The 22,255-nt window shown below is 45.7% G+C and overlaps 1 protein-coding gene across 1 annotated transcript in view; it reads right to left on the bottom strand.

The window, feature by feature from the left end:
* Nucleotides 1-1,025: 1,025 nt before the first annotated feature.
* Nucleotides 1,026-22,255, bottom strand: part of LOC120022087 — an 80,028-nt gene continuing 58,798 nt past the window's right edge. Inside the window, exons 17-33 of the mRNA XM_038965902.1 lie at nt 21,510-21,620; nt 20,074-21,402; nt 19,824-20,000; nt 19,608-19,685; nt 15,452-15,585; nt 15,255-15,377; nt 14,803-14,860; nt 14,197-14,706; nt 13,943-14,026; nt 13,739-13,792; nt 13,519-13,656; nt 12,835-12,968; nt 12,216-12,399; nt 6,862-7,035; nt 4,107-6,467; nt 2,116-2,166; nt 1,026-1,871 (exon numbers count right to left, since the gene is read on the bottom strand). Of these exons, the coding sequence (XP_038821830.1) occupies nt 2,144-2,166; nt 4,107-6,467; nt 6,862-7,035; nt 12,216-12,399; nt 12,835-12,968; nt 13,519-13,656; nt 13,739-13,792; nt 13,943-14,026; nt 14,197-14,706; nt 14,803-14,860; nt 15,255-15,377; nt 15,452-15,585; nt 19,608-19,685; nt 19,824-20,000; nt 20,074-21,402; nt 21,510-21,620 (5,672 nt within the window). The 3' untranslated portion in view covers nt 1,026-1,871; nt 2,116-2,143. The remainder of the gene's footprint in view (nt 1,872-2,115; nt 2,167-4,106; nt 6,468-6,861; nt 7,036-12,215; nt 12,400-12,834; nt 12,969-13,518; nt 13,657-13,738; nt 13,793-13,942; nt 14,027-14,196; nt 14,707-14,802; nt 14,861-15,254; nt 15,378-15,451; nt 15,586-19,607; nt 19,686-19,823; nt 20,001-20,073; nt 21,403-21,509; nt 21,621-22,255) is intronic.

Below are 22,255 nucleotides of genomic sequence, written 5' to 3'. Positions count from 1 at the left end.
AAGGACACCAGAACAGAAACAGTTGTTTTCTAAGTTTGGAATGTATAACCATGGAGTCTTTAGCGCAAGCCTGCCTGCCCCTGCACACAGTTTCTGGCCGAGGCATAGAATTGTTTTATTGGCTTATATGGTTAGGGCTAAATGTAAATGTTTCTTACAGAAGAAATATGAAAAGCATATGCATAACCATGGTAGCAATTGAAAGGGAAAAGTTTGGAGATGTGAAAATTATTAGACCAAAGGTGAGTCCAACAGTTCATCTGACACAAGACTGATTCCAAACATCACACTGTTGATTAAATGTGCATTTGACATTTACTGTATTTTCCGCAGCATTTGTTGACACTCTGGATATATTCAGTAACATGACAAGACTATTCCTGGAAAAGGTGCAACATAAAACAAAAAAATGACAAGAGTTTGAGTGAGAGGACTAACTGGTGTCTCCAAGTGGCCACACACCTCTCCAAAGTGTGCACAGTTCCTAAATAATTTCAATGCACTTCTATGACTCAAAGAAGAGTCTTCAACTAGAAAGTATTTTTTGATCTCTCCTAGCTGTGCCGTTGAGGAACTAGAGCAAGCACACTTGTTTCATTTGGAACACAACCCTGCATTCCCGCCATCACAGAATTACTGCTGTTGTTTACGCAACCCAAAAACAGTCCATTATAAATCACAATGTGGGTAGGGTGGGCATGATTTGAAAGCTTGTTCTATTGCTATTCTATTCTTGTTTTAATGCCAAAATGAGTCATAAAATACAATTTTATAGTGTTATGCTTTCACAAGGCAGTTCAGAGAAACAGATGGTCATGTTGGGGCCATAGAAAGGAGTCATGAGTGCATTCGGTGCGTGTGGAGCCTCTAGTTTTCGTCACAATAAAGAAACATAGGCTCACTCTGTTCAGAACAACCCAGGGTATGATGTCATGTCATCTTGTAACTACATAAAACACGGTGGTACTGTAGTAAACATGAGTTTTATGATTCGGGAATGTGAAGTGCACATTTGGACTCATAGGTGTTTAGCTTGCTTGTATGACATCAAAGCGGTATTTATTATAATCCTCAAATTCTCATCTTTCAAAATACAAGTGATCTCAATTTATAGCATTTCGCTCACTCAGACAACAAAAACATTTCAAAAGTTGGCCAGTTACCGGGAGGGATGGGGGCAACTTCTTGTTGCGCACGGTGCTCAAGTTCAGAACGGCTGTCAGTCAAAACCCATACAGAGCTGGGAGGCACAAAGCCAGAGCTCTGACGTCATGTATAGCATGTTACTGAACAGCCACTACATTCCAATTTAGGAGCTTATTAGTGCCCCAAATCTGCCATTTTTAACCTGTATGCAGGTACGAGTCTAAAGGATTACCAACGTATAAGATACAAAAATAATATTCACATTAAACATAATAATCCACATTCAAGAAAACATCAACATCAACTTATTTAAATGGTGAACATTGCTTGAGTATAACATTCGCTTGGTTTGCCATTAAAATATACTGTCTTGTATCTTTAAAAAAGTAAATGTAAAAAAATAGTAGTAAACATAAAAAAATATTGTTTGCTCCTCTTATGCCACAATAAGTAGTCATGGAAATTAAACAGCTTTCAAGTGATTGGATGGGAGTTTGTTCTGACAAGAGTCGGCCCCTCCCACAGGGCTGTAACTACTTATGCTGAGCCACCAAGCTCTGGCAAGAGGGTTACCTTTAAGTAATACAAAATAGAGGAAAACCAAGAATCGTTCATTTTAAAACTGACATTCGGTAACAAAATGTTACTTTATCAATCTGTGTGTGTGTGTGTATGTGTGTGCGTCTCCTCCAAGTCCAGCGATTGTCCAGCAGTCAGTGCTTCACCTGGAACACATGCACACACACTCTGGTCAGTTCCCTAATTTCTTAAGCACTTTGACACAATGTTATGATCTCAGTCAGATATGACTGTACTGGCAGCAGAGCAGGAGCAAATGGCTCAGCTTCAAAATGTTTAGTGATACTCGAGCACTGCCCGTACACTGATGAAAAAACGGGCCGTACCCGGCCTTAACCCAATGTATAATGTTGGGGCCTGCCGGGATCGGGTAGCAGAGCTTTAACTCACGTTAAGTAAATCTAGGCTGGCGTGGTCCTCACTGAGGGCGTGGCAGATACTCTGTAGAAACAGACACACACATACAAGATAAATTACTGGTAAACTCAGCAACAACAAAAAAACGTCCTTTTTTCAGGACCCTGTCTTTCAAAGATAATTCATAAAAATCCATTGTAAAGGGTTTAAACACTGTTTCCCATGCTTGTTCAATGAACCATAAACAATTAATGAACATGCACCTGTGGAACGGTCGTTAAGACACTAACAGCTTACAGACGGTAGGCAGTTAAGGTCACAGTTATGAAAACTTAGGACACTGAAGAGGCCTTTCTACTGACTCTGAAAAACAAAAGAAAGATGCCCAGGGTCCCTGCTCATCTGCATGAACGTGCCTTAGGCATGCTGCGAGGATTGAGGACTGCAGATGTGGCCAGGGAAATAAATTGCAATATCCGTACTGTGAGACGCCTAAGACAGCGCTACAGGGAGATAGGACGGACAGCTGATCGTCCTCACAGTGGCAGGCCACGTGTAACAACACCTGCACAGAAACAATACATCCGAACATCACACCTGCGGGACAGGTACAGGATGGCAACAACAACTGCCCGAGTTACACCAGGAACGCACAATCCCTATATCAGTGCTCAGACTGTCCGCAATAGGCTGAGAGAGACTGGACTGAGGGCTTGTAGGCCTGTTGTAAGACAGATCCTCACCAGACATCACCGGCAACAACGTCGCCTATGGGCACGAACCGTCGCTGGACCACAGGACTGGCAAAAAGTGCTCTTCACAGACGAGTTGCGGTTTGGTCTCACCAGGAGTGATGGTCGGATTCATGTTTTTCGTCGAAGGAATGAGTGTTACACCGAGGCCTGTACTCTGGAGCGGGATCGATTTGGAGGTGGAGGGTCGGATCAGAGGGTGAGGGCTAGGGCCACCCCCCCCCCAGAAATGTCCGGGAACTTGCAGGTACCTTGGTGGAAGAGAGGGGTAACATCTCACAGCAAGAACTGGCAAATCTGGTGCAGTCCATGAGGAGGAGATGCACTGCAGTACTTAATGCAGCTGGTGGCCACACCAGATACTGACTGTTACTTTTGATTTTGACCCCCCCTCCTTTGTTCAGGGACACATTATTCCATTTATGTTAGTCACGTGTCTGTGAAACTTGTTCAGTTTATGTCTCAGTTGTTGAATCTTATGTTCATACAAATATTTACACATTTTAAGTTTGCTGAAAATAAACGCAGTTGACACTGAGAGGATGTTTCTTTTTTCGCTGAGTTTAGTTATACAGTACAGCAAATACATTATCACATTTTAGTAATTTAGAAGATGCTCTTATCCAGAGTGGCTTACATTGGTGCATTCATCTTAAGATAGCTAGGTGAGACAACATATCGCAATTGTAGCAAGTACATTTTCCCTCAACAAAGTAGTTATCAGCAAAGTCAGTGTTAGTAGAAAAAGACAAGTGCATTACAGTGTTACAGCAAAGATATTGTAAAGCAATAGACAGAGCACTCATCACCCAGCACTACAACACTGGGACAGTCTCTGTCTTAATATGGCCACAGAGGGCAGGACCCTTCCTCCATGCTGGGAGGGGGAGGGGCAGGCATCGCCATAGCATCGCTTAGCATAGCAATAGTAGCCGTAACATTGGCATCAGTAGTGGGTGAAGCAGCTTTAGTTAAATCTGTAGCAGAGGTGCTAGCTGTTAGCCATCGCGCTAAGAGAAGCAAAAGGGAGAAAAGTGGTAGCTGCAGTGACAGTGCTAGCCGAGGGAGATGGGGTAGCCGTAAGAGGAGAGGTAGCATTAGCAGTAGTATAAGCCGTAGCATTAGCCGTAGCTTTAGCAGGCTGGTTGTTTTTGGTCTTGATGACATTGCTGCAGTAGCGTGCCCACTTCCGTGCTGGCTGAGGCAGAACATAATAGGTAGGGGGTCTGAGGAAGAAGTTGGCCCATGGGTACCAACCACCAAAAATAGTACCTGCTGTGCTGGTTTCAATGGCAACCCCGGTGACAGTAGCAGACCTGGCGGAGTAGCTGGCTGGGTCAAGTGATGGCTGGGTCAAGGCCAAATAGCTGGGGTTGGCTGGAGATGGTGTGGTCCCAGCAGAGCCGAGTCCAGTCCCAGACCTAGGGTAAGCCTGTCCACGGCAGTTCATGTCTGAGTAGCCCATCTCTGGGTAGAGCAGAACTCCAGGGTAGCCTGCTCCACTTCCAGAAGAGACAGCTCCAGGGTAGGAAGTACCAGCCTGACCCGTTGTAACATAGCCTGCCCCTGGGTAGCCTGCCTCTGGGTAGCCTGTTCCCCAGTTGCCCCCAGACCACATTGCCTGTGGCTGTGTGTTACTGGGGCTGGGGATAGGGTTAATGGGGGAGTTGGAAGTGAACTGACTAACACTGACAACTCCAGCGTAACCTGAACCAGGGTAGGTGTAACCAGGGTAGGTGTAACCAGGGTAGGTGTAACCAGGGTAGGTGTAACCAGGGTAGGTGTAACCAGGTAGAATCTCTGGGGGCTGTGGGCCAGTGGGGTTAGGGCTAGAGGAAACTGTAACCCCTCCAGTGTAACCCCCCTGGGCTAGTGTGGCATTAGCAGTGGGGGTAGAACTCTGGAAGTTGGGGTTCGAGTTGGAGTTAGGGTTCTGGAAGTTGGGGTTCGAGTTGGAGTTAGGGTTCTGGAAGTTGGGGTTCGAGTTAGGGTTCTGGAAGTTGGGGTTCGAGTTAGGGTTCTGGAAGTTGGGGTTAGAGTTACGGTTCTGGAAGTTGGGGTTAGAGTTACGGTTCTGGAAGTTGGGGTTAGAGTTACGGTTCTGGAAGTTGGGGTTAGGGTTCTGGAAGTTGGGGTTCGAGTTAGGGTTCTGGAAGTTGGGGTTAGAGTTAGGGTTCTGGAAGTTGGGGTTAGGTTTGGAGTTCGGGTTCTGGAAGTTGGGGTTAGGTTTGGAGTTGGGGGTGAACTGTCGGCTCTCGTAGTTCCAGGGGTCTCTGTCCTCGGGTTCCTGTAGGGATAGCTTCCTTTTTAGCAGGTTGGGTAATGCCGCCACTATGGCGATGGCATGACCTTTTGAGTCACCCCTCATCTCCTCCCCTCCAGGGTTAGGGCCTGTTGCCCTGGTATGAGCCTCAGCACTCTCTGCCCTCTCTGGGGTGGTTAGGGCAGGAGGAAAGTGGGGGGAGCGCAACAAAGAGACAAAGTATTCCACAAATTGATCACAGTCTACGATGGAAGTCTTCTTCTTAACCCCAGAGGCGTAGACAGGGTCTGGCTGGGGTGGAGGAGTGAGGCAGGGAGGGATGGCCGGGGGTTGGGGGGTCATGGGTCCGGGTGGGGGGGTACTGGGTCCGGTTCTTGCTGGGTGCAGGTGGGGGTAAGAGGTGTTGTTGGGAGGGTTGGCCTGGGTCTGGAGAGGTCTGACTGCTGAGGTTGGGTTTGGGGGTCTCTTGGTTGGTTGGCTGGACTGTTTGGGTAATTGTTTGTTGAGTAGGCAGGATGGTTGGCTGGGTTTGACCTGGCTTAGGCTCGCTGCAGAAGTGGCTCTGGTGGGGGAGAATGCAGCGGGGGAGTAGGGGGAGAGCAGGGGGGGCTCAGAGGGACTAGCTATGGGGGAGGCTTTGGAGGAACGGCTGGAGCTATGATTATGTCTCTTAGAGAGGGTGTGAGAGCGTGAGTGGTCAGAATGTCTGTTAGTGTGTTTGCGGTCACTGTGTCTGCGTTTGGTCCTGTCACTGTGTCTGTCTTTGGCTTTGTCAGTGCATGTGAGGTCACTGTGTTTGCGAGTGTGTGTGCGGTTTCTGTGTGTGCGTTCACTTTGTGTGCGAGTAGGTTTAGCCTTTTCAGTATGTTTCTGAGACTCATTCTTGTCCGAATGTTTGTCAGTGAGCTTCTGGCTACTGGTGAAGAGTGTTTTTGGGGGATTGGATAGTGTGTGTGTGGGTTTGCACAGTGTGTGAGTGGGTTTCTTGCTAGAGGACTCTTTGGCAACAGTCAGGCTGTCGGCAGGGATACCGGAGGGCTTGGTGGCAGAATGGGGAATGAGTTTGGGTCTAGTATATTCTGGGGCGGTTGAATTGGGTTTGGGGTGTGTGCGTGAAGGTTTAAGTTTAGTTTGAGAGTCAGAGTGTGTGCATGAGGGTGTGAGTTTTGGCTTTGTGTTGGATTGTGTGGGTGAGGGTGTGATGGTGTGTGTCTGGTTGACAGTGTGTGTGTCAGAAGACTTGGTGACTTCAGGAGATGACAGACAGATGACAGGGGCAGTGTGACCCTCAGGGGGGCTAGACACCTTTCTCTTCTTCACCTGCTGCTGACCCCTCACCTCTGACCCCTCAACGTTAGAACAACGCTTTCCTGAGAGACAGAGAAGGAGGGAGGGAGAAAGAGAGAGATCTATTTTAATTTAATAGAGAGTGAGAGATATACTTAATAAGGCCCAAAGTGTGGTATATGGCTAATATACCACGGCTAAGGGCTGTTCTTATGCACGACGCCACACGTAGTGCCCGGATTCAGCCCTTAGCTGTGGAATATTGGCCATATACCACAAACCCCCGAAGTGCCTTATAAACTGGTTACCAACATAATTACAACAGTACAAATATTTGCTATGCCATACCCATGGTATACGGTATGATATACCAAGGCTGTCAGCCAATCAACATTCAGGGCTCGAACCACCCAGTTTATAATTACAGTATTATGATAATTTTTTTGTAGCTTAACAGTAAGATAGTATTCAATTCACCAGTGTTTCTCCTACATCTCTGTGTCGGTAGGAATTGCCCCAAGGCCTGATGGGAGACCACCTGGCACTCCACAATCTCCTGCTTGACCACTATTGGTTCAGGTTTGCTGGTGACCATGGTGAGGAGTTCAGTCTGGTTCTGCTCTCTACAGATCTCCTGCAAACGGGATACAGCTGGAGAGGGAGGGAGGGAGAGAGGTTTACAAACATATATTATGATAAACAGAGTTGAAACTTGTATCTCATTATGGTAAATGGTCAAATAAGTATAGCCAGTTATAATTGTAATGGCTAAGCAGACAATAAGAAAAAACAGTATCAATATTTACCTGGCTGAAAGAGAAGGAATATAATATATATTGTTTACAGGAAAGTCATTTAACAATTTTAAATTAAGTTGTGTGGAAAAAGGATTGTGTGGTTGGGGCGGTGGGCTTGCGAAATATACTTATCCCATGGGCAAAGAAACTTAAAAGCGGTGGTGATATTAATTAGCAATAATTTTTACCCGAATGGGCAAATTGTCCAAACAGATTCTGCAAGGTAGATGGATTTCTTTAAATATGTCATTGGACCATAAACATATTTGGCTCATTAATCTAGTCGGTCCAAATAACGATGATCCACGCTTCTTTGAAAATATATATAATAATTTATCAAGCCTACAAGCAATACAATATTCTATTATTATGGTGGGAGATTATAATTCAGTTTTAAATACTTCAATGCACCGTAAAGAAAACACTACAAACTATCACCCGAATGCACTTAAGGAAATCATGAATATATTGGATATACTGGATAGTGGATATACAGTGCATTCGGAACATATTCAGACTCCATGATTTTTCCCACATTTTGTTATGTTACAGCCTTAATCTAAAATGTACTAAATATTTTTTCCCCCCTCATCAATCTACACACAATACCCCATAACGACAAAGCAAAAACTGTTTTTTAGAAATGTTTGCAAATATCACATTTACATAAGTTTTCAGACCTTTTACTCAGTACTTTGTTGAAGCACCTTTGGCAGTGATTACACTGATGTTCAATCAGGTTCAAGTCCGGACTCTGGCTGGGCCACGCAAGGACATTCAGAGACCTGTCCTGAAGCCACTCCTACGTTGTCTTGGCTGTGTGCTTGGGGTAGTTATGTTAGAAGGTGGACCTTCTCCCCAGTATGAGGACCTGAGCACTCTGGAGCAGGTTTTCATCAAGGATCTCTTTGTACTTTGCTCTCTCTGTATCTTTGCCTCGATCCTAACTAGTCTCCCAGTCCCTGCCGCTGAAAAACATCCCCACAGCATGATTCTGCCACCACCATGCTTCACCGTAGGGATGGTGCCAGGTTTCCTCTAGACATGACGCTTGGCATTCAGGCCACTCTACCATAAAGGCCTGATTGGTGGAGTGCTGCAGAGATGATTGTCCTTCTGGACGGGTCTCCCATCTCCACAGAGGAACTCTGGAACTTTGTCAGAGTGGCCATCGGGTTCTTGGTCACCTCCCTGACCAAGGCCCTTCTCAGCGCCCCCCCCCCGATTGCTCAGTTTGGCCTGGCAGCCAGCTCTAGGAAGAGTCTTGGTGGTTCCAAACTTCTTCCATTTAAGATTGATGGAGGCCACTGTGTTCTTGGGGACCTTCAATGCTGCAGAAATGTTTTGGTAAATAATAATAAAAAAGATATATATATAAATATATCAAAAAAAATATATACACATATATATATACACTGCTCAAAAAAATAAAGGGAACACTTAAACAACACAATGTAACTCCAAGTAAATCACACTTCTGTGAAATCAAACTGTCCACTTAGGAAGCAACACTGATTGACAATAAATTTCACATGCTGTTGTGCAAATGGAATAGACAAAAGGTGGAAATTATAGGCAATTAGCAAGACACCCCCAAAAAAGGAGTGATTCTGCAGGTGGTGACCACAGACCACTTCTCAGTTCCTATGCTTCCTGGCTGATGTTTTGGTCACTTTTGAATGCTGGCAGTGCTCTCACTCTAGTGGTAGCATGAGACGGAGTCTACAACCCACACAAGTGGCTCAGGTAGTGCAGTTCATCCAGGATGGCACATCAATGCGAGCTGTGGCAAAAAGGTTTGCTGTGTCTGTCAGCGTAGTGTCCAGAGCATGGAGGCGCTACCAGGAGACAGGCCAGTACATCAGGAGACGTGGAGGAGGCCGTAGGAGGGCAACAACCCAGCAGCAGGACCGCTACCGCCGCCTTTGTGCAAGGAGGTGCACTGCCAGAGCCCTGCAAAATGACCTCCAGCAGGCCACAAATGTGCATGTGTCAGCATATGGTCTCACAAGGGGTCTGAGGATCTCATCTCGGTACCTATTGGCAGTCAGGCTACCTCTGGCGAGCACATGGAGGGCTGTGCGGCCCCACACAGAAATGCCACCCCACACCATGACTGACCCATCGCCAAACCGGTCATGCTGGAGGATGTTGCAGGCAGCAGAACGTTCTCCACGGCGTCTCCAGACTCTGTCACGTCTGTCACATGTGCTCATGTGCTCAGTGTGAACCTGCTTTCATCTGTGAAGAGCACAGGGCGCCAGTGGCGAATTTGCCAATCTTGGTGTTCTCTGGCAAATGCCAAACGTCCTGCACGGTGTTGGGCTGTAAGCACAACCCCCACCTGTGGACGTCGGGCCCTCATACCACCCTCATGGAGTCTGTTTCTGACTGTTTGAGCAGACACATGCACATTTGTGGCCTGCTGGAGGTCATTTTGCAGGGCGCTGGCAGTGCACCTCCTTGCACAAAGGCGGAGGTAGCGGTCCTGCTGCTGGGTTGTTGCCCTCCTACGGCCTCCTCCACGTCTCCTGATGTACTGGCCTGTCTCCTGGTAGCGCCTCCATGCTCTGGACACTACGCTGACAGACACAGCAAACCTTTTTGCCACAGCTCGCATTTATGTGCCATCCTGGATGAACTGCACTACCTGAGCCACTTGTGTGGGTTGTAGACTCCGTCTCATGCTACCACTAGAGTGAGAGCACCGCCAGCATTCAAAAGTGACCAAAACATCAGCCAGGAAGCATAGGAACTGAGAAGTGGTCTGTGATTACCACCTGCAGAATCACTCCTTTTTTGGGGGTGTCTTGCTAATTGCCTATAATTTCCACCTTTTGTCTATTCCATTTGCACAACAGCATGTGAAATTTATTGTCAATCAGTGTTGCTTCCTAAGTGGACAGTTTGATTTCACAGAACTGTGATTGACTTGGAGTTACATTGTGTTGTTTAAGTGTTCCCTTTATTTTTTTGAGCAGTGTATATACACACCATCACACCTCCTCCTCCATGCTTCACGGTGGGAACCACACATGTGGAGATCATCCGTTCACCTACTCTGCGTCTCTCAAAGATACAGAGGTTGGAACCAAAAATCAAAAATGTGGACTTTCCACCGGTCTAATGTCCATTGCTCATGTTTCTTGGCCCATGCAAGTCCATTCTTATTGGTGTCCTTTAGTTGTGGTTTCTTTACAGCAATTCAACCATGAAGGCCTGATTAACACAGTCTCCTGTGAACAGCTGATGTTGAGATGTGTCTATTACTTGAACTCTGTGAAGCATTTATTTGGGCTGCAATTTCTGAGGCTGGTAACTCTATGATAAGGGAATTTATATGTTTAAAGTAATGACTAAAGGATTCCATCCTGAAATCATATAATTGTATGAAATGTGTTAGTAGTCATAATTCCATAATATGTGTGACTAGACCATGGTGTTGCTGTGTAGTGGTGTGAGAGTTGAGAGAACAAAGGACAACAGGACAGAGGCTCCTTCCAAGGTCCCTCTAATCTAGGGAGGGAGGGAACGGCATGGAACTGCCAGCTTGGTAGTGATAAACGAGGAATGTGGACTGTGGGGAAAGATACAGCACACCTACTGTTTGTGTGTCTGTGTGCGCGTGTAAGTAGAACTGTGGGGAAAGATACAGCCCACCTACTGTTTGTGTGTCTGTGTGCGCGTGTAAGTAGAACTGTGGGGAAAGATACAGCCCACCTACTGTTTGTGTGTCTGTGTGCGCGTGTAAGTAGGACTGTGGGGAAAGATACAGCCCACCTACTGTTTGTGTGTCTGTGTGCGCGTGTAAGTAGGACTGTGGGGAAAGATACAGCCCACCTACTGTTTGTGTGTCTGTGTGCGCGTGTAAGTAGGACTGTGGGGAAAGATACAGCCCACCTACTGTTTGTGTGTCTGTGTGTGCGTTTAAGTAGGACTGTGGGGAAAGATACAGCCCACCTACTGTTTGTGTGTGTGTGTGCGTGTAAGTAGGTGGGGGGGGGAGGGTTATAAAATGACATGTCTTTGCATTTTTGACTTTAGAACGTTCTCTGAATAAACCTTACGGACCTTTTGCAGAAGCTGAGTCTTTGCCTAATTATTATTAAACCCAGGGTCTTACAAACCTCGGGGACTGGTCAAAGCTTAAATAACTGTTTAATTATCATCATTGGGATTTAAAATTCTCGTGACACAATCATGAACTTATCCTCTGCAGCAGAGGTAACTCTGGGTCTTCCTTTCCTGTGGCGGTCCTTATGAGAACCAGTTTAATCATAGCGCTTGATGGTTTTTGCGACTGCACTTGAAGAAACTTTCAAAGTTCTTGACATTTTCCGTATTGACTGACCTTCATGTCTTAAAGTAATGACGGACTGTCATTTCTCTTTGCTTATTTGAGCTGTTCTTGCCATAATATGGACTTGGTCTTTTACCAAATAGGGCCATCTTCTGTATACCACCCCTACCATGTCACAACACCACTAATTGTCTCAAACGCATTAGGAAGGAAACAAATTCCACAAATTTACTTTTTATAAAGCACACGTATTAATTGAAAGGCATTCCAGGTGACTACCTCATGAAGCTGGTTGAGAGAATGCCAAGAGTTTGCAAAGCTGTCATCAAGGCAAAGGCTGGCTACTTGGAAGAATCTCAAATATAAAATACATTTTGATTTGTTTAACACTTATTTGGTTACTACATGATTCCATGTGTTATTTCCTAATGTTGATGTCTTCACTATTATACTACAATGTAGAAAATAGCAAAAATAAAATAAAAACCCTGGAATGAGTAGGTGTGTTCAAACTTTTGGCTGTACTGTTAGACATGCAAAAAATATATATTGGAGATTGGAAATGATGCAGACAATTACATTGATGGAAGCCACAATATTAAAGCTGATCTACCCCCTTAAAAAAAAGGAAGAGAAGTGAGTGAGTGAGAGATTTAAATCTACAGGTTCCGAAGCAACATGCAGATAATCACACTAGTCCCAGATCACCCAGAAGTCTATCAACAATCACCCACCTTTATCAAACAGCATCCGTTTGATCTCGTCAAAGTCAGCAGGGGCCAGAATCACCTCCTGTAGCGTGCCAGGCTCATCATGGTTCTGCTCCTCCACCTCCTTAGCAATCTGCATCAGTCTGGACTGTTCTGCCAACCCTCGGGCTGGTACCACACCAAGGAAATACCACGGGTACCTCATTGTCTGGGCGTGGTGGGGAGAGACTAGCGGAGATTAGCTGATGTGTGGTGAGTGCACCTTAAATATTAATTTTTATATATTTTTTTAACTTGGATTTTATTTCACTTTTTCAATATAAAACAGAGCATTAAACAGAAATGCAGAAACAAAAGCAAAAAATAACTCATGCCATAAGGTAGGAACAGTACAATATATGAAAGCAATTATGATATTGGCTTTCACCAGGGTATACTTAATACCTGGTTTGTGAAAGCTTTCCATTTTCCCCATTTTCTTTCAAAAAAAGTTTGTCTTAAGGCATATGTCAAACTTTCCATGACATAGATTATTTTAATTATATTTCTTTTTAGTTGTGTCATTGTTCTACAATCACCATTTACATGAGTATCTAGTGTGTGTAATGGTTGAGTAAGAGGTGTGTACGTGTGTGTGCCTCACCAGGTATATCTGTCGGTGTCTGTATTTGAGGACGTGGCTGATGAGTAGAGTTTTTTCAATTTTGCTGCCACACGACACACACAGGTAGAAGGACACCTGGCCCTCACTGCAACACTCTATCACTGCACTGAGACCTACACACACACACACACACACACACACACACACACACACACACACACACACACACACACACACACACACACACACACACACACACACACACACACACACACACACACACACACACACACACAGAGAGAATGACAAAGCCCTTACAGTACTGTGGTACACACCAGTGAATACAGACTCACAGAGGTAGAAAGACAAAGGTACTAAACACTTATCTGAACACACTCCTGAGACACTGACCGACCAGAGGCAGGCTGTTGTTGACGGAGTCGCTCAGGTTTAAACACTGTTATCTGAACACACTCCTGAGACACTGACCGACCAGAGGCAGGCTGTTGTTGACGGAGTCGCTCAGGTTTAAACACTGTTATCTGAACACACTCCTGAGACACTGACCGACCAGAGGCAGGCTGTTGTTGACGGAGTCGCTCAGGTTTAAACACTGTTATCTGAACACACTCCTGAGACACTGACCGACCAGAGGCAGGCTGTTGTTGACGGAGTCGCTCAGGTTTAAACACTGTTATCTGAACACACTCCTGAGACACTGACCGACCAGAGGCAGGCTGTTGTTGACGGAGTCTCTCAGGTTCTTGGTGGAGTGAAGGGAGTTCTCTGTGGCCCCTCCTATACGTGTCACCTCTTGGCTGTGTCCTAGGACGGTACCCGGGTACTCCACCTCACACACACCTGAGAGAACACACACATACAATCATCTACTTCTGTCACCATTGCAGTCAATTCTGTGTGTGTCTCTCGATCTCAGTCTCACCAGCCAGGTTCTGTACATCTGGGGAGAACTGGACTCTGTGTCCATACAGGGAATCTGACAGAGGAGAGGACTACAGCGGTTAATAAATACGTAACAACCCAAAAACATAACTATGTTTGTACCAGCTTGTAATTACAACTAAGTTACTATGTCTATGACCACACTGTGTTGTTACATTGGTCAGTAGAAACTCATGCTTCCTACCCTTTAAGGGGTCCACCTCAGGCTGGGTCTGAGGATGGGTCTGAGGTTCCATCTTGGGGTCCACAGGCTCCTGTTTGATAATGACTGAAGGGAGAGGAAGAGAGGTTGAAACCTCACTGACCTCTATTGCTCTAACCAATACAATAATGACATACTTTAAATCACTGTAAACTCTGACCAATACAGTAGTCACCAATCCAAGTAAGAGTACCATGTTGAACAAGTGTAAACAATCTCATCCCTCCTCCTCTCACCTGTGTTGTCTTGGTCCAGATGTGGTTCTGAGGAGTTCTGTGGCATCCAGGCTCTTTTTGGCTCAGTGTTCTGTGGTGTCTGGGATTTTATTGGGTCAGAATTCTTTGGCATCTGGGCTCTGATTGGCTCAATGTTCTGTGGTGTCTGGTCTCTGATTGGCTCAGAATTATGATTCTGTGGTGTCTGGTCTCTGATTGGCTCTGTTCTCTCTGAGCTCTGGCTCAACTGGGGCTGATCCGGGTTCTGATTATCTGGCCATCTGTCTGCGGTCTGTATGCACTGGCCTGACTCCAGCTGATCTCCAGTCAGTTTACCAGCCACTGTATCTGCTGTCTGCAGGGGATGATGGGGCTCAATCTGATCCATGGTCAGTTTATCCATCACTCTGTGGTTCTGGTCAAAGCCCTGCTCCGGTGCTGGGTCAGGACCAAGTGGAGGATAAAGCTGGTGTCTGCTTGCTGTGTGTAGACACAGGGCATTCTGATTCTGTTCCTGCAGCATGTTCATGGCTACACACACAAAAATCAGTCAGCAGATCATCAAATACAATACAATCAAATACACGGCACGAACCCACCGACGCACAGACATAGGCACACACACACCTTCGTAGAATGGAGCTGACTGCACAAGGTTATACCACATCTGATCCAGCAGCATCACCTAGGCAACACAACAGAGACAGGTACATTATGATCTATGAGTCCCATTCCAGTCTGCTGTGGCATCACAGATCGACAGACAAGTGTGGTTAGAAAATCCTGTTGTTCGGTCTTTTCTTACACAAACGGATAGAGGCTTGACTACCACCAAAACCAACAGTATGCTTACAAATAACCTTATCCCTGACCCCTAACCTCTAAAGCCTAATGTATACCTTATGTACGTAAGATACGCAAAATGATCTCCATTTTGCGTAGCTAATTGTAGTTCTTATGTTGCGTTCTGCGTAGGGTATAAATAAGCCTTAACCTTGACCCCATCTACACCCTAAATCATTCAATGACCCTGTGTTGACCAGGCACTGACCCCTGAACCCAAAGGTTTCCATGTTTACCTGTGCATCTAGATCCACCTCCAGTTGTGACAGTGCTGAAGCGACCTTCCTGAGGAGCTGTGGACTCGGAGGCTGCTGCTGCTCTCTCAACCAATCACAGCGCATAGGACTATACTGGGAAAACTGTTAAGAACACATTCACATATTACACACACACACACACACACACTTTCGTAGTTGCTAGTGATGTCACTCACCATGTAGCACTGCTGGTGTTGCGCACTGATGATGTGTTCACAGATGTGTGTACTGGAGAGAGTCTCAGCACAGCTCACACATATGAAAAACGTAGCCTGGGATATACCTCTACACTCCACCACACTGCCCAGACCTGGAACACACACACACACACACAATACATTCCATCTCTAGAATAAATCATTTATCTCCAGGGTAACCCTGTATTTCCCACCAAAACCAGAAGTGTCATTCTAAAGCATATAAAACCGTCGGACAGAATAATGTGCCATTCTAAGGTGTATTATACAAAAAAATTGCATTCGTTACCATTCGTTAGCTTACAAATAAAGTAATTGATAATCTCGCAAGGTCGTGTTTTAAATGTTTATTTATGTCATTGGGGTTTGAAACACCCCGAACTAGTTCAAATGAACAAACCACTTAATAAAACAAATTTAAGGTATATCTGGGCCTTCTTTGTTAACGTAGGCATAGGCTATTCATAGGAATGTTATATCAGCACCCGACATACAGTACGACAATAATGAATCGGGCTTTTCACAAAACAAAATGATGGTCAAAACACATAGGCTAGCCTACATCACATCCAAATATAGCCACAGCATAAAATAAATGAAATGTGAGTCCTCTGCCTACATAAACGTGGTGTTTATGCTGAAGATGGGGAGCACGACGAAACAGACAACCAGTAGGATACGAGTTGAGGGGAGCTGCTGAGGGGAGCTGCTGAGGGGAGCTGCGCAGCATAGTGGAGAAAGTGACGAAGATTGCGCATCACTTTCGGAAGTCGGGCCAGTGATGACGAGCTACAGGGGCAGGCTACGTGGGGGTAGAGTTTAAGTAAGAGCTCAAGATAAAATTGGACTGTAGCACAGTCTATTGTATGTAGCACACAATGCTGTTTGCAATGCAGGTCCTGCTCCAGGCTTATTATTATTATTATTTGTTGTATTTGACCCACTTGTTCTCGCCAATTTCGATCGTGTCTCATCACTGCAACTCCCCAACGGGTTTGGGAAAGGCGAAGGTCGAGTCATAAGTCCTCCGAAACACGACCCAACAAAACGCGCTTCTTAACACCCGCCCGCTTAACCCGGACGCCAGGCGCACCAATGTGTCGGAGGAAACACCTTTCAACTGACGACCGAAGTTAGCCTGCAGGCGCCCGGCCCGCCACAAGGAGTCGCTAGAGTGCAATGAGCCAAGTAAAGCCCCCCCGGCCAAACCCTCCACTAACACGGACGACGCTGGGCCAATTATACAGCACACTATGGGACTCCGGTCACGGCCTTTTGACACAGCCTGGGATCGAACCCAGATCTGTAGTGACACCTCAAGCATTAGGATGCAGTGCCTTAGACCGCTTGGATGCCCCGAGCTGTCTGTTTAAACGACTAGCACACAGTTCAGACACCCATGCATACCCCACAAGACATGCCATCAGAGGTCTCTTCACTGTGCCCAAGTCCAAAACAGACTATGAGAGGCACACAGTACTACATAGAGCCATGACTACATGGAACTCTATTCCACATCAGGTAACTGATGCAAGCAATAGAATCAGATAAAAAAAGTTTCTTGGCAATTTCTCGCATGGAATAGCCTTCATTTCTCAGAACAAGAATAAACTGACGAGTTTCAGAAGAAAGTTCTTTGTTTCTAGCAATTTTGAGCCTGTAATCGAACCCACAAATGCCGATGCTCCAGATACTCAACTAGTCTAAAGAAGGCTAGTTTTATTGCTTCTTAATTCAGCACAACAGTTTTCAGCTGTGCTAACATAATTGCAAAAGGGTTTTCTAATGATCAAATAGCCTTTTAAAATGATAAACTTGGATTAGCTAACACAACGTGCCATTGGAACACAGGAGTGATGGTTGCTGATAATGGGACTCTGAAGCCTATGTAGATATTCCATTAAAAATCAGCCGTTTCCAGCTACAATAGTCATTTACAACATTAACAATGTCTACACTGTATTTCTGATAAATTTTATGTTATTTAATGGACAATTTCTTTTGCTTTTCTTTCAAAAACAAGGACATTTCTAAGTGATCCCAAACTTTTGAATGGTAGTGTACATTGTGATATTGTTGTATGGTGGTATTGAACATTTTGTATTGTGGATATGTAGTGGTGTAATAATGTTATATGATGTAATGTTTTATATGTAATGTCAAGTGCCTTAATGTGTTTGGCCCCCAGGAAGAGTAGCTGCTGCATGGCAACAGCTAATTGGGATCCTTAATAAATACAAATACAAACAGTTTGTGACAAAACTATTGGTAAAGTTGAAAATGCGATGGAAACACATTGAACTTTTGATTTTTAGTCGGTACATGAAAACTTTAGCAAAAAAAATCTGTCGCCAATTGGATGGAAACCTTACTGGCTGAAAAAATAAACAGATGCTCAAACAAATTTCGAAATTGACCCATTTGTATTTTACTATTCTAACGCTCAACATTATGTTATTTGAGAGGGAGGGTTCTTCAACATCTTGAAGAACAATCTGGCCTTAATGGCAATGTACTCTTTTAATCTCCAGAAGAGGACTGGCCACCCTTTAGAGCCTGGTTCCTATCTAGGTTTCTGCCTTTCTAAGGAGTTTCCCTAGCCACCGTGCTTCTCCATCTGCATTGCTTGCTGTTTGGGGTTTTAGGCTGGGTTTCTGTATAGCACTTTGGCATCGGCTGATGTAAAATGGGCTTTATAAATACATTTGACTGATTGATTGATGGGTCCCTAGCGACTGCTTATGTTGCTTATGCCTGGAGCTGGCACTGTTGCAATGGTATGTAGGAGAACGTGATGCTCGCAACCATTTCTGCAAGAATTTCATCCAGTGCTTGCATTGGCTTGAGGTAAGACTGCACTTACTGAAGCCCCCACTACTCTCTCTGCACTTGTCTCGCATGTGTTCGGGGTGTAGGCCTGCATGTCAGATCAATCTACTTGTCGAACCGCCTGTAGGCTACACTTTACTCTCCCTTTGCAGATTTAGCATTCTGCCTCGGTGGCATTCGTTTTAGTGAAGCTCTGCTACACATCTGACATTTTCTGAATTAATAAAAGTAGTTACCCTACTGGAAGCTCAAAAGTTGTAGCCTATTTTGTTACCGTAGGCCTACTAACTGCATTTCAAGGTTGAAACTGCGTGTACAGTTTCAGCATAAACAATATGCATAAACAATACAATAGGCCTTTACAACAGCACAATAATCTCACACACACTGAGCGTTGATTGATCATGCAGATAGCAAAGCAGAGAAGGCCGTGAGAAGACAGATTGTGACATTGCATATAACAGTTCCATTTTACGTCATCCTGTTCATAGAAATCATTTATTATAAATCAAATCAAATTTTATTTGTCACATACACATGGTTAGCAGATGTTAATGCGAGTGTAGCGAAATGCTTGTGCTTCTAGTTCTGACAATGCAGTAATAACCAACAAGTAATCTAACAATTCCACAACTACTACCTTATACACACAAGTGTAAAGGGATAAAGAATATGTACATAAAGATATATGAATGAGTGATGGTACAGAACGGCATAGGCAAGATGCAGTAGATGGTATAGAGTACAGTATATACATATGAGATGAGTAATGTAGGGTATGTAAACATAAAGTGGTATAGTTTAAAGTGGCTAGTGATACATGTCTTACATAAAGATGGCAAGATGCAGTAGATGATATAGAGTACAGTATATACATATACATATGAGATGAGTAATGTAGGGTATGTAAACATTATATTAAGTGGCATTGTTTAAAGTGGCTAGTGGTACATTTTTACATAATTTCCATCAATTCCCATTATTAAAGTGGCTGGAGTTGAGTCAGTATGTTGGCAGCAGCCACTCAATGTTAGTGGTGGCTGTTTAACAGTCTGATGGCCTTGAGATAGAAGCTGTTTTTCAGTCTCTCGGTCCCTGCTTTGACGCACGAATAATATACCGGTTTCTCGCAGTTATTTATCCAGGGAAACTGTAGTGGGTTTGGGGCGGAAAATCTGGTTCCCTATTAAACCTGGTTCCCTATTAAACCCTAACACACAATCGGAGAGATCGCTCTACATTCTACCAAACATCTTAGATCTGGAGCACGCACGCACACACACACACACGTGCACATACAACTGACCTATGATCGGTTCTGTGTTGTGAAGGCCCTTCACTTTCAGGTACTTGGACAGGTGGCTGGGGCCGACAACCCTCTTTGCTGTGAGTGACACACCAGACAATCAATCAACACCAAGTATTATTAGAGTGACACATCATTCAGCCTATAAACACCAAGTATTCCTCAGAAAAACACAGTCAATCAATACATCCATTGTCACAAGAAGCCTTCTCTCACCTGCGGGTGTGTCCGGCAGCAGATACACCTGTGGAACACTGAGCCAGCTTGCTGGGGCCTGCTCAAAGTGTGCGTGTTCACCGTGCTGATGTGTGTGTTCACTGTGATGATGTGTGTGTTCTTGGTCTTCGTCCGGTTCTGTTGGAGTACTGTACAGCATTGTGTCCATGGAGGTCACTGAAGAGAGAGAGGAAAGCTGTTTGAAACAGTCACCACAGACAAAGACAAAGACACAGACACAGACACTTACCTTGCCCTGTCACCCAGTGCTCTGTAGTCTGATGTAAGCTCTGAGATGCCAGGTATTCCGTCTGTCTGTTTCCCCTTAAGTAGTCCGCCTGTCTGCCTCTCTCGGAGTAGTCCGCCTGTCTGCCTCTCTCGGAGTAGTCCGCATGTCTGTCTCTCTCGGAGTAGTCCGCATGTCTGTCTCGCTCGGAGTAGTCCGCCTGTCTGTCTCGCTCGGAGTAGCCCGCCTGTCTGTCTCGCTCGGAGTAGTCCGCCTGTCTGTCTCGCTCGGAGTAGTCCGCCTGTCTGTCTCGCTCGGAGTAGTCCGCCTGTCTGTCTCGCTCGGAGTAGTCCGCCTGTCTGTCTCGCTCGGAGTAGTCCGCCTGTCTGTCTCGCTCGGAGTAGTCCGCCTGTCTGTCTCGCTCGGAGTAGTCCGCCTGTCTGTCTCGCTCGGAGTAGTCCGCCTGTCTGTCTCGCTCGGAGTAGTCCGCCTGTGTGTCTCGCTCGGAGTAGTCCGCCTGTGTGTCTCGCTCGGAGTAGTCCGCCTGTCTGTCTCGCTCGGGGTAGTCCGCCTGTCTGTCTCGCTCGGGGTAGTCCGCCTGTCTGTCTCGCTCGGGGTAGTCCGCCTGTCTGTCTCGCTCGGAGTAGTCCGCCTGTCTGTCTCGCTCGGAGTAGTCCGCCTGTCTGTCTCGCTCGGAGTAGTCCGCCTGTCTGTCTCGCTCGGAGTAGTCCGCCTGTCTGTCTCGCTCAGAGTAGTCCGCCTGTCTGTCTCGCTCAGAGTAGTCCGCCTGTCTGTCTCGCTCAGAGTAGTCCGCCTGTCTGTCTCGCTCGGAGTAGTCCGCCTGTCTGTCTCGCTCGGAGTAGTCCGCCTGTCTGTCTCGCTCGGAGTAGTCCGCCTGTCTGTCTCTCTCTGAGTAGTCTGTCCGTCTGACTCTCTCAGAGTATTCCAGATGAGCCTGTCTGTCTCTGTCCGAGTATTCCAGAAGAGTGTGTCTGTCTGGTATTTCTAGAAGCATCTGTGTCTCTCTGCATTCTGGGCTCTTCCTCTCCCACCACTCTGGACTCAGGGAAGTCTCCCAGTCCTTCAAATGTGTTGAGCTCCTCAGAGCTGAGAGAGGTGCAGGAACAGGGACAGAGACAGGGGAGGGGTGTGTCGTATTCTCTGTGGACAAAGAGGGCGTGTGGGATGGTATGGAGGAAGAGAGGGAGGGTGAGGTAGATAGGACAACTGTGGAAAGAGAGGTAGAAAGGGGGATTGAGGAAGAGAGGGGGAGAGGGATGGAAGTAAGGGATGGCTGATCCTGGAGGAATGGGGAAGGTACTTGTAGGGGTTCCTGGTCTTCTCCCAAAAACACTGGGAGAGAGAGAGAGAAGGGTGGAGAGAAAGAGCAACGTTATAGCATGGCATTCAGGTAAAGAACCACTCCCCCATGGACAGATAGAGATATTTCTGTGGCTCACCTGAGATCTGAACCAGGAGCCTCTGGGGCGTCTGGTCATTCTCCTCCTCTGATAGACTGACAGGGAGAGGACACACTCCCTCGGTCTCACGTGACTCTGCCCCACACATACCTGAGAGAGATGAAACGATGAGTGGATACACAGCAGATGCTTTAACTTCAGTTAAGAACAGTTTCAGCCAAAGAACAGTTTCAGCTAAATAAAAGTGTCACGACTCTCCTGTGAGGATCCAAAGATCAGGTTACAATGGATCAATATCCACTAGACCCCTCTCACCCGCAGAGGGGAGTAGGGATTGATGTGGGGGATTTATGACACCTCACGCCAATCGTAAATTGTATTCAGCAGGGAACTCTTTTTGGTGATTGGAATGTTTCTCTGTTACAGAGACATTTTGCAGCCCAAAAACTCTAACGTCCAAAAATTAACACTGGGACAATATTTCTAAACATCCGGATGTGGGGAATGATGAGAGTTGGTCTATGGAACATTAATGTCTATTTTGTGACAATTGTATAACTAAAATGTTGTAACTTGAAGAGATTACACACTGTGTATGTCAAGTTTACATCCTTTACATTGTGTAGGAAATATAAAGGATGAAGATAATATTTTTGTTAACTTCTTATGGCTGCAGTGGCAGTATAGAGTAGCTTGGATGAAAGGTGCCCAGGGGTGCCCATAGTAAACTGCCTGCTCCTCAGTCCCAATTGCTAATATACGCATATTATTATTCGTATTGGATA

Source organism: Salvelinus namaycush, chromosome 27 (assembly GCF_016432855.1).
Source record: "Salvelinus namaycush isolate Seneca chromosome 27, SaNama_1.0, whole genome shotgun sequence".
Lineage (NCBI taxonomy): Eukaryota > Metazoa > Chordata > Actinopteri > Salmoniformes > Salmonidae > Salvelinus > Salvelinus namaycush.
The sequence above is the reverse complement of the archived record's forward strand: the minus strand, read 5'-3'. Positions and strand labels throughout refer to the sequence as shown.